The 12,790-nt window shown below is 41.4% G+C and overlaps 1 protein-coding gene across 3 annotated transcripts in view; it reads left to right on the plus strand.

Moving 5' to 3' along the window:
* The window catches only part of ARG2 (arginase 2), a 35,393-nt gene that overhangs the window by 20,343 nt on the left and 2,260 nt on the right, over positions 1-12,790 (plus strand). For 2 of the 3 annotated variants that reach the window (XM_036071162.2, XM_078053831.1), the window contains exons 3-7: positions 7,110-7,287; positions 9,910-10,069; positions 10,951-11,045; positions 11,224-11,328; positions 12,316-12,452. In XM_036071162.2, the coding sequence (XP_035927055.2) occupies positions 7,110-7,287; positions 9,910-10,069; positions 10,951-11,045; positions 11,224-11,328; positions 12,316-12,452 (675 nt within the window). The remainder of the gene's footprint in view (positions 1-7,109; positions 7,288-9,909; positions 10,070-10,950; positions 11,046-11,223; positions 11,329-12,315; positions 12,453-12,790) is intronic. The other variant, XM_078053830.1, reaches the window with a different exon arrangement.

Raw genomic sequence — 12,790 nt, forward strand, 5'->3', positions numbered from 1 at the left:
TTGGTAAGTCTGGCCAGGGGTTTATCAATCTTGTTAATTCTTTCAAAAAACCAGCTCCTAGTTTCGTTGTTTTGTTCTACTGTTCTTTTGGTTTCTGGTTCATTGATTTCTGCTCAGATCTTTATTGATTCTCTTCTGCCTGGTTTAGGCTTTATTTGCTGTTCTTTCTTCAGCTCCTTTAGGTGTAGGGTTAGATTGTGTATTTGAGACCTTCCTTGTTTCTTGAGAAAGGCTTGTATTGCTATACACTTCCCTCTTAGGACTGCCTTTGCTGCATCGCAAAGATCTTGAACAGTTGTGTTTTCATTTTCATTTGTTGCCATGAATTTTTTTTTTTTTTAAAGATTTTATTTATTTATTTGACAGAGAGAGACACAGCGAGAGAGGGAACACAAGCAGGGGGAGTGGGAGAGGGAGAAGCAGGCTCCCCACGGAGCAGGGAGCCCGACGTGGGGCTCGATCCCAGGATCCTGGGATCATCACCTGAGCTGAAGGCAGATGCTTAAAGACTGAGCCACCCAGGCGCCCCTGTTGCCATGAATTTTTAAAATTCTTCTTTGGGCGCCTGGGTGGCTCAGTCGTTAAGCGTCTGCCTTCGGCTCAGGTCATGATCCCAGGGTCCTGGGATCGAGCCCCACGTCGGGCTCCCTACTCCGCGGGGAGCCTGCTTCTCCCTCTCCCAACTCCCCCTGCTTATGTTCCTGCTCTCGCTATGTCGCTCTCTGTCAAATAAATAAATAAAATCTTTAAAAAAAAAAAAGACATAAAATTCTTCTTTAATTTCCTGGTTGACCCATTCATTCTTTAGTAGGATACTCTTTAGCCTCCATGTATTTGAGTTCTTTCCAACTTTCCTCTTGTGACTGAGTTCTAGTTTCAAAGCACTGTGATCCGAAAATATGCAGGGAATTATCCCAATCTTTTGGTACCGGTTGAGACCTGATTTGTGACCTGGGATATGATCTATTCTGGAGAATGTTCCATGGGCACTAGAGAAGAATGTGTATTATGTTGCTTTGGGATGGAATGTTCTGAATTTATCTGTGAGGTTCATCTGGTCCAGTGTGTCATTTAAAGCCTTTATTTCCTTGTTGATCTTTTGCTTAGATGATCTGTCCATTTCAGTGAGGGAGGTGTTAAATTCCCCCACTATTATTGTATTGTTGTCAATGTGTTTCTTTGTTTTTGTTATTAATTGGCTTATATAATTGGCTGCTCCCATGTTAGGGGCATAGATATTTAAAATTGTTAGATCTTCTTGTTGGATAGACCCTTTAAGTAGGATATAGTTTCCTTCCTCATCTCTTATTATAGTCTTTGGTTTAAAATCTAATTTGTCTAAGGATTGCCACCCCAGCTTTCTTTTGGTGTCCATTAGCATGGTAAATGGTTTTCCTCCACCTCACTTTAAATCTGGAGGTGTCTTTGGGTCTAAAATGAGTCTCTTGCAGACAGCATATCGATGGGTCTTGCTTTTTTTTTTTTTATCCAATCTGATACCCTGTGTCTTTTGATTGGGGCATTTAGCCCATTTACATTCAGGGGAACTATTGAAAGATATGAATTCAGTGCCATTGTATTGCCTGTAAGGTGACTGTTATTGTATATTGTCTCTGTTCCTTTCTGGTCTATGTTACTTTTAGGCTCTCTCTTTACTTAGAGGACCCCTTTCAATATTTCTTGTAGGGCTGGTTTGGTGTTCACAAATTCTTTTAGTTTTTGTTTGTCCTGGAAGCTTTTTATCTATTTTCAGTGACAGCCTAGCTGGATATAGTATTCTTGGCTGCATATTTTTCTCGTTTAGTGCCCTGAATATATCATGCCAGTCCTTTCTAGGCCAGGGCCTTTAAAAGTAGATGTGCCTTCTCAGGGCTTACTTCCTCTCCTGCTGCTTTGACCCCAGGGAGACCCAACCTTAGCTACACAGATGGCAAGGCCCTAGTGATGGAAGAGCCACAAGCCAGAAGGAGCTTGGTCTCTGAATCACTGCATGAAGGAGAGCCTCCTGCTAACCTAGAACAGTCACCCCGGATGTTAAATGAACAAGAAACCAATTTACTGAGTATGAGCCATTGTTTTGGGGAAGGTTAGGTACAGCAGTTAAGCCTACTCCAACAACCTTATTTAAAAATAGTATGAATTGTGTTTATGCATAAAGGTCTGCAAAGCTAGAGTAGTCAAGCCTGGGAAGTGGGGTAGGGACTTGCACCATTAGATACTTCCTTATCAATTTTACAAAAATTTTCTACCAGTAAGGAAAGAGAACAACGAAAATAGCAAAACAATGCTGGTACAAACTTTACTTGATGGAGGAGTCATTCCTTGATCCCCTCCCCACCCCCCAATCCTATCTGAATTTCCTTTCAGTCCTTTAACACTCATTGTCCTTAGTTCTTACCTGGCACTTTTTTTTTTTTTTTTTTTGAAAATAAAGAGCAGAATTGGGAGTCCTATAGGGTGGACAACTCAGGCAGGGTCTCTCAAGATACTAATCCCTTCAGGGGGTCTGGTCCTCAGCTTTGTAGACCCAGGAACAGAAGGGTTTGTTTTGTTTAAATTTTATTATTTAAGTATAGTTGACATACAGTAGTAATTTCAAGTACACAACACAGTGATTCAACAAGTCTATAGATCCACAGTGCTCACCATAAGTTTTCACCACCTGTCACCAAACAATGTTACTATAGTATTACTGACTATACAAGACTTATTTTATAACTGGAATTTGTACCTCTTTTTTTTTTTTTTTTAAAGATTTTATTTATTTGAGAGAGAGAATGAGATAGAGCATGAGAGGGGAGATGGTCAGAGGGAGAAGCAGACTCCCTGCCGAGCAGGGAGCCCGATGCGGGACTCAATCCCGGGACTCCAGGATCATGACCTGAGCCGAAGGCAGCCGCCTAACCAACTGAGCCACCCAGACGCCCCAAGTTTGTACCTCTTAATCCCCTTCACCTACTGTGCCCATCCCTCTACCCTCCCGCCCCCCCGCCCCCGGCAACAGTATTTGAGTCTATTTCTGTTTTTTTTTTTAGATTCCACATACAAGTGAAATCATATGGTATCTTTCTGTCTGACTTATTTCATTCAGCATAATGCCCTTTAGGTCTATCCATGTTGTTGCAAATGGCAAGATTTCATTCTTTTTATGGCTGAATGTGTGTGTGTGTGTATATATAAATATAAATATAAATATATAAAATCATTTTCTTTCTCTAATACACGTGCACACACACACACACACACGCTGCTTCCCTATCTTGGTAATTGTAAAAATGCTGCAATGAACATAGGAGTGCATAGATCTCTTTAAATTAGTTAGGAACAGAAATCTTTATGTGCAGAGCTTATCAGGCTTTACAACCCAGAGACTCATGCTGTGATGTATATACCAAAATGCCCATTCATAATTATGGTGAGCAACAGTCCTTCCGACATCCACTGGTTGGAAGCCCTCTTGCTGGTAGGAGGGCAACAGGGAGACTAAATGAATAACCAGAGGGAGGCTGTTTGATGAGTAAGGAATGAGAGCAAATGGAGTTAGACAATCTTAAAAGAACCCACTGTCTAGGCTGTGAATTAATCTGGTGATCCACTTCAGAGTTACACATTTAATGACCAAAATCCTTTTGTGAAATTTAGTCTCTCTTCTTGGAGAGCGTTATCTAAGACTGCCAAATTCTCTTTAGGTTCTTTTATAGGCTTTCTGCAGCTTTCTTCTGATAAGTAAATAATAGTGAGCTGAGTACTGTATTCTGTCACACTTATCGTATCAGAGTCTACATCCTAGATTCCATGACTGGACTTGCGTGTTCCCCCAAGTTCTGTTACTTATCCACTGGGTTGATTCCTATGTATTTATTGGTCATGTGAAGATTAAATGAGTTAAAGTTGTCTTCAACAATTAGTTAATATCAACATTAATTAGATCATAAACATTCTCTATTTATACACCTAATATTCTAAAACGCCAGGCATGCCCTGATGTCTTATACCTAGTAAGAACCTAAATGCTTGATGTGGCTTAAGGGGGTACAGAGGTAAACACGGATAGGGAAGTAGAAACTGACAATCAAAATCTGTCCAGCCTAAGACTGTTGCCAATAGCAAGACCCGATACTGACTTAAAATTTAAAGCTTCATTTCTCTTAAATCTAAACTGTCCTCCTGTATTGAGATTTTTTTCTTTTTTTTTTTTTAAAGATTATTTGACAGCACAAGTATTGGGAGCAGGAGAGGGAGGACAGGCTCTCTGCTGAGCAGGGAGCCTGATGTGGGGCTCGATCCCAGGACTCTGGGATCATGACTTGAGCTGAAGGCAGATGCTTAACTGACTGAACCACCCAGGTGCCCCTGTACTGCAATCTTGTAAAGTGCATATCCCTTATGGCTTTTTATCTTTTTAAAGGATTTTTACAGATGTTTTATTTGGTCATATTTTTTTTCTCTTAGATCCCAATGGCTTTGGCCTGTTACATTCTTCTCCTACCTTCAATACTTTCTCTTTCAGTTTTCCAGATCTCTGAGCATTTTTAGGATTATATTTTAAAATGCAATGACTGGGACACCTGGGTGGCTCAGTTGGTTAAGCGACTGCCTTCGGCTCAGGTCATGATCCCAGGGTTCTGGGATCTAGTCTTGCAACGGGCTCCTTGCTTAGCGGGGAGCTTGCTTCTCCCTCTGCTTGCCGTTCCCCCTGCTTGTGTGCTCTCTGACAAATGAAAATCTTCAATAAAATAAAATGCAGTGACCAAAAGATACATAGAGTTCTGCAGCTGTAGCTGCATCTTAATTTTGGGAATAGAATAAAGTTCTCTGTTTTGCTTCTGGTATCCTTTTTAGTGGTGATCCCTTGATCCCTTGGTTGGCCTTATGTTACAAGTCATTACTTCTCAAATTTTTACATTCTCTCAGTTATTTAGCTTTGAATTGACAATGGGTTAAAGGTAAAGCTCAAGGGGCACCTGGGTGGCGCAGCTGGTTAAGTTGTCCGACCCATGGTTTCAGCTCAGGTTGGGATCTCATAGTTGTGGGATTGTGCCCTGCATCCGGCTTCATACTCAGTGCAGAGTGTGCTTGGGATTCTCTGCCTCTCAATACACCCTGTGTGTGCACGTTCTCTCTCAAGTTAAAAATCTTAAAAAAAAAAAAAAAAAAAAGTAAAGCTCAAAACTGTACAGTTTAAATTCAAGATGGGTCCATGCCGATCTTAATCCAAATCTTTTTTTTTTTTTTTTTTAAGATTTTATTTCAGAGAGAGAACATGCTCGAGCATGAGTGGAAGGGGTAGAAGGAGAGGGAGAAGCAGACTCCCTGCTGAGCAGGGAGCCAGATGCAGGGCTCGATCCCAGGACCCTGAGATCATGACCCGAGCAGAAGGCAGACGCTTAACCGACTGAGCCACTGGGGAACCCCTGATCTTAATCCAGATCTTTAACACAAATCTCTGCCAGTATTACTATCCTGTGACCACTTCCCTCCCTTACCCCCCAACATACCCAGACTCGTTGGAGAAGCAGGGCCTTAAGCTACTATCTATGGTAACGTTACGTTCTCTGATAGTTCAGATCTGTTCATGAGAGAGCTGGATTACTTAGGCCTAACCCCAAAAAATGGCACCAACCAATTTATTGGTATGTAGTTACATGGCAAGAATAGTACTTAGGTAAGAAAGTCAATGTACAGTGACTGGTGGCATAGTTCTTCAGAATATGTGAAATCTAAGAGTGAAAATATTACAGTATAATGTCAGAACATATCACTAGTTATTTCAAAAGTTTTTTGTTTTTATTTTTTTTTGTTTTTTTAAGAGAAGTCTATGCTTTTATTGACCAAACAGGCTACTTGAGGGGGAGGAGGAGTGGGTGGCCCAGATGGTGGGCCAGCCACATTCATGGGCTTGTTACGTGGAGGAGGACTCGCTCAGGTAGCGGCTGATCATCTTGAGCCTGCGATCCACCTGGGTGAAGGTCTCGCTGCCGCAGAGGCCCACCATGCTGCCTGCCATGCTGCCCGCCATGCTGCCCACCATCTCGGGCTGGACGTTGCTGCCCCACATGTGTGTGTGCACCATCTCTGGCTTCTCTGGGCCGTGCCTCCTGGCTGGCTCTGCAGGTGCTGCGGCCACTAGCACCGTGTCAGCTACTCAGAGGACGTGGCTGGCAGCTGGTCTAGGCGTGTGCCGCAGGTGACCCTGTGGAAGGTTCACTGCTGCTGCTGCGTTTCTGCCATCTTGTCGGTTTTTTGGAAAAGGTCTGACTTGCTCTTAACAGGGAGGAATCAAGAGGGATTCTTTGGGAAACAAACTGTAGTCAATATACATTTTGGGGGCAGATGGCCTGAATTTGGGTCCTGCTTCTGCCACTTAGCGGCTATGAGATTTGGGGACTTTGTTTCCTTGTCTATAGAATGGTATGTTTTAGTTGCCTAACAGATTGTTTAAATAAGTGAGTTTAAGAATTTGTCAAGCGGAGCACCTTGGGTGTCCAACTTTTGGTTCCCGATGGGGTCATGATCTCAGGGTTGTGAGATCAGGCCCCACGTCGGGCTCTGCTCTCAGTGCGGGGTCTGCTTGAGATTCTCTCCCTCTAACATAAATAAAAAAGTCTTAAAAAAATTTATATCAAGAAATTAAAACACTGCCTGGGACCTTTGTAAGTAACAAATGTTTGACATTTCTCTTTTAGGATGCTTGAGATCCTCAGATTGGCCTTTTATTAGAAATTTTCATGTTATAAGCTTTATGTATTTTTGCTCTAAATTAACAGTACTACTTAATTTTCTGTAAATCCTGATGGGCCCTCTTGGTATTTTACTTATACTCTAACTCTGGGATATGTGAGGTCTAATTGCTACTAATTTAGTAGCAATTAATTTAATTCACTTTCCAAATCTCAGTTTGTCGGCAAAATGGTGTTCTTAATGGGATCTACCCCCACAGGACTGCTGGGAGGATTAAGACCATCCTGCCAGTCACGTGACATTTTGAATTTTACTGTGGCAAAAGGAGTATGACGTGCTCTTTGTCACAAGTTCTGATATGTGGCCCAGACCAGTAAGAGTTGGAATAACATATACAATTAATCTCATCATCCCCCATTCGCTTCCAGGCTGCCGCCTAAAAGATTTTGGAGATTTGAGTTTTACTCCAGTCCCTAAAGATGATCTCTACAACAACCTGATAGTGAATCCTCGCTCAGTGGGCCTTGCCAACCAGGAACTGGCTGAGGTGGTTAGTAGAGCGGTGTCAAGTGGCTACAGCTGTGTCACAGTGGGAGGCGACCACAGGTAGGCTGGGATGCAGGGCTGGTGGGGGCTGGACTGTATGGTGCCTTGGGCTAATCAGTTAGCTTATCTGCTTCCCCATTAAGAGGACAATACCCTTCAGAATTTTTATGGTATGATGTGCTTAATAGCATTTTAATATCTAAAATCCTGAGCTGCTAGAGGCACCTGTGGTTTTCATTGTAAAACACACTGTATAGTATGAGGTCAAGTTCAGAGGTAGACTAAGCAAAGTTTTTAGACACAAGTGTGTTCCTGTTTCATTTTGTGCTTATCTCTTGTAAAGTTTTCTTGAGGAAGAACCATCTTATGACTTTCATTTGGCTATTTGGGAGAATTCGAAGGATCCATCAGTAGTCTGAATTTGTGGGTTTTTGTTGTTGTTATTGTTGTTGTTAAAGCATTTCTGGTAATGTGTTATAGATTTCCCACTTGCCATGTGACTATGTTCTCTACCTTCACAGTGTGGACCCCTAGGTGACTAATAGATCCCTTCTCTTAGTGAGTCAGCATGTACTTTATTGAACACTGCTTGGTGTGTTCTCAAGCAATGCTAGGGATTGTGGAAATCGTGATTAGGACTAGATGAAATACATGGGATGAAAAAAATATATTGAACTCTACAGAATTTCAGAGAACAAAGAGATCATTCTGGGCCAGAGAAGTCCTATTTGAGCTAAGTAATAAAGGTTTTTGGTAGAAAGAAAAACACTAAAATACTAGGAGTACTGGGCACTTCATATATATTCTCATTTACCCCCTCATAATGCCATGAGGCAGATACAGTTTTACCCATTTTACTGCTAGGAACACTGAGGGACAGAGGTCAGATAACTTACCCAACTTCTAGAACGAGGAAGTGGCAGGGTGGGATTCAAATTCAGTGTGACCTCTGAAGGCAATTTTCTTTTGAGAGCCAATCTGGTAACTTCCCCTGGTGCACAGAGAACTTTTCTGGTTCCTTAACAGAAGTTGAATCTTTGTTACAATTTTAAGTGCAGGTAGATTTCGTCATTAAGAATAAAATTTTAGGTAGAATAAGAGAGCAGTCCAGGTTCTCTACAGCGGTCGAATTAAATCAACCAGAAGGTGGGTCTTCCTCTTAGCCCAGTGCTCTCTCTCATTTTTATTGACTTTCTTCTGATTGTCTATTTGGGAACTGCTTATCAATGTTATTATCATAGTCTTTGGCTTCTCTTTTGTCTATAGCTATCTATTGCAGCCCTGTCACTATTCCCTATTCCCTGTTCAGTGCTAAAACCTAGGCTATCTGAAGATTCTACAAAGGAAGGGATGAGTATATAAACTGAACAGCTACTGAACATTTTAAAGGAAGGAGGCATCTTTAGGTCACCCTGCTCCTTTTACACAGTATAAATTATTCCCGTAGATGTCAGACTAACTCTGACTTAAACAAGACAAGATTATTATCCCTTTCTTCTAGAAAAAGGAAACTGTCTAGCAGAACTAAATGACTTGTCCTAAATTACCTGGCTTTCTGGGAAAAACCCCAGTATTCTGGCTTAATCCACTGCTTTTCACACTAGACCATGCTATCCTTCAAAAAGGCCCTATGTGGAGCATGGAGCTTAAAATGCTATCTCATGCCATACTAAGAAGGATAGCTGCTGTTAGCTCCTAAAGTGTTTAAGTTGCATTTTTTTTTTTTTTTTTTAAGATTTTATTTGACAGACACTGCGAGAAAGGGAACACAAGCAGGGGGAGTGGGAGAGGGAGAAGCAGGCTTCCTGCTGAGCAGGGAGCCTGACGTGGGGCTCAATCCCAGGACCCCGGGATCATAACCTGAGCCAAAGGCAGACACTTAACTGACTGAGCCACCAGGCGCCCCTTAAGTTGCATTTCCCATCTATGTCAAATTCTTCAGTTACTGGGAAGCTGGGCAGCTTTCCAACCATGATTTCATCAGCTATATTCCTACATCTGAGACACGACAGTTGGCCAATGTACACAGAGTCCAAGGATAAGGAGAGGCAAAAAAATAAACATTGATATTTGAATGCCATGCTAATATATAGAAGGTAACATGCAAATAAACATTTATTCAGTCATTTAAATGAGGTCTTTAATTGGGTTCCCGTTACTTTAATGTCTTTGTTATACTTCCTAGAAGGAAATGTCAAAATTGTTACTTTCTAAAAAACTATAATGCAAATTTTTATCCTTAAAAAGTGAGTGAATGATTTTTTTAAAATAATTAGATCTCCTGGGTCTTCCTTACAAAGTATTAAATATTTGTGAGTTGTTACACACAGAACACATCATTTAACTGGATTTCATTCATTGAACAAATACTTGAGGTCCTTTTCTGGGCCAGGGCTAATGGATCAAATTTTAGGGATTTGGGGGCAGCAATGACATCTGTCAAACTAGAAGCGTAACTAGTCAAGTTTTGAATCCTTGGAACCTTCCATTTCTCGCTAACTCACTTAAGGTTAATCTTTGGGTACTACAGGCCGAGGGACTTTTGGTCATCCAAATCCAGCCTTAGTCTGGGGCCCTGACTTTGCCCTGAGGACAAAGTGTGAGCTGCACTGACTGAAGATATTTGTTATTGGTGAGGTGTGCCAAGCAGAGGGCCTCAATTACTGTGTTTGTTCCTTGTAGCCTGGCAATCGGAACCATTAGCGGCCACGCCCGGCACTGCCCAGACCTTTGTGTGATCTGGGTTGATGCCCATGCTGACATCAATACACCCCTCACCACTTCATCTGGAAATCTCCATGGACAGCCAGTTTCATTTCTCCTCAGAGAACTACAGGACAAGGTCAGTGGGCTGAAATGAAAAGGCTGAATGGCTTGCAGAGGTTATGCTGGGGCTTTCAGGAACTAGTTCAGTAAGACTTCTATGAAGGATGGGCTGATGGTGGTGGTAGGAATGTTTAATATTCCTTCATTTGTTCATCAAACATTATGGGCCAAGCAGTCTACTAATGCTAGGGATAAAAAGAGGACGAGGACATGGTCCCTGCTCTGGGGGGGGGGGGGGTGTCATAACTTGCAAGAAAGGAAAGTGGCAGTGGGTCGTAACTCTAGTGATTGATATACCCACAGCAGGAGGACTTCTTGGTTAGAGGCTCCCAGGCCTGCCTTACTCTCAGACCCATTGGTCTAGAGGAAAGCAAAACCATGATTACCTCTACGTAATTATTTTCCTAGGCTGTTCAGAAGACATGGGAGTCCATGTTAGGCATAGACTAGAATCTGTATATCCTTCCCCTCAGTGAGGGACCAAGTTAAACCAGGATAGTACAAAAGTTATTCATTAGGCAGAATTTGTGTTTAGGCTGTAGACAACTTAAGATGGCAACCGGGTTGTGTTTCAAGAACCAATGTGTAAATAATTCAGTAATGTACAAAGGGGTGGAAAGGGGCTAATCAGCAGTATTCCTGTTATTTAGGTAAGTTAATGAGAAACTGTGGCCACCTTAGGAGAAATTTTTTAATTCTGAGGAATCTGTTCTTCAGCTGCCTTCGGAATCACTTCCACTTTTATAAGTTCTCTTTCCCAGATCAAGTGTGTCTTATGTTAATTAAGCATATCCTGTAGGTAGGAGAAAGCAGACTGCATACATTGGGAAGCACACGGTGATTATCTTGGTGAGACCAAGAATCCTTAATGAATCCTGTCCATTCTTCTTTTGACAGGTGCCACAACTCCCAGGATTTTCCTGGATCAAACCTTGTATCTCTTCCCCAAGTATTGTGTATATTGGTCTAAGAGATGTGGACCCTCCTGAACAGTAAGTTGATACACTGGGGTTAAGCACTGGGTCTGTCCAGCCATTTAGGTTCCTTTTGATAGGTTGTTCCTTGCCTTAATCTCTTGTAGGTCACTAACAGGACAAACCCCCACCCCAACATGCATTTGATTAAAAATGTTCTTTAAACTAAGGACTCCTTCCTTTATATCTCACACAGTTTTATTTTAAAGAATTATGATATCCAGTATTTTTCCATGAGAGACATAGATCGACTTGGTATTCAGAAGGTCATGGAACAGACATTTGATCTGCTAATTGGCAAGTAAGTAACTTACGATGTCTACTTCCAAAAGGAAAAGTCCCAAAGGGAATAGGGCAGACTCTCAACGAGCAGCACACTTTAGCCTATCTCTTAAGGATAGCAGCTTTTCTTTTAAAATAAAAGCAAAATATGTACACATACAAAAAATTCAAATAATTTGGAAAGGGAGAATATGAAACATAGGTCCTATTCTTCCTCTGGGGTTGGAAGGGGCTTTCCTTGAAGTCACTGCCTGGCTCCTCTGTGTCTCATGAATTTCTCTTTAGCTCCATTTTTACTGCCCATCTTTTGAAGATGGGAAGCGTTCATTCAACTATTCCCTTCTTCCTAAGCTCACTGTTGCTTCATCTGGAAGTTTTATATTGAGCAAATCTTGGTAATATAGAAAGATGGCAGATAAATGCCAAAAGCTAGTTTTAAGAGCATGTTCTCAGTGCTGAGTCTTTATTTCCAAGTGATTAATGGCATACTACTAGGTAGCAATTACATTTCTTAAGCTGTAAGAAATTTTAGTTATCTAGCATATATGTGTTGTATGCTAGTTTCTACTTTTGGACACCTGTGCTAAACTGAAGTTAGAATTGGGAGATAAGATTACAGACACCAAATCAATTAAGTTCAGCTGCTGTTACATGGAGAAAATAAGAGCAACTATAACCTAGGTCAGTCTAACTTAAGCTAGACTCTGTCAGAGCCCAGTCTCATAGGGAAGTGAAGAATTGTTAATGCAAAAGGCTCTAATGCCTAGGTTATGTCAGAAATATAAATTGGAGTTAGTCTGAGGCACAAAGAACCAATGGCAAAATTATGAGGTGGTGTGTAGGAAGCTAATATGGTAATACATAATAACTTCCAGAATAGGAAACCTGAAAATCTGTATTAGCGAAGTACCAGGACTAACAGCAACAAAATCAAGGAGTTGCAACTGTAGGAAGGATCAATGTCCAAGCACACCCAAATGACTGTTCATATCATCTTCCCCTCAAGAAGACAAAGGCCAATCCATCTGAGTTTTGATATTGATGCATTTGACCCTACCCTGGCTCCAGCCACCGGAACCCCTGTTGTAGGGGGACTGACCTATCGAGAAGGCATGTATATTACTGAGGAAATACACAATACAGGTAAGAAGGGATCAACCTGTTAACTCTAAGTAAATACGCTGATGCCTCTTGCATGCTGGAAGGTTTTTTCTACTATTCCATGTCATTACAGATACTGTTTTTGTTTAAACTTTAAAAACCACATGGTCAGGCTAATAAAGGATAGTCATTTAGAGGCATGTTTGGACCTGGCTCATATCAAAATATGCTAAGGTAGTATTGAATAAAAAATTGTCTACTTAAATACTTATTAAATACAAGAATAACCTGCCAAACCGATGTAGTTCTTTGCATCTGAATTGTCTAAAGGCAGACTCAGATTAAAAGGCAAGGCCAAGTAGCTATAATTTTTAGTACAG

The sequence above is a fragment of the Halichoerus grypus genome, chromosome 8 (assembly GCF_964656455.1).
Source record: "Halichoerus grypus chromosome 8, mHalGry1.hap1.1, whole genome shotgun sequence".
In the NCBI taxonomy this organism is placed as follows: domain Eukaryota; kingdom Metazoa; phylum Chordata; class Mammalia; order Carnivora; family Phocidae; genus Halichoerus; species Halichoerus grypus.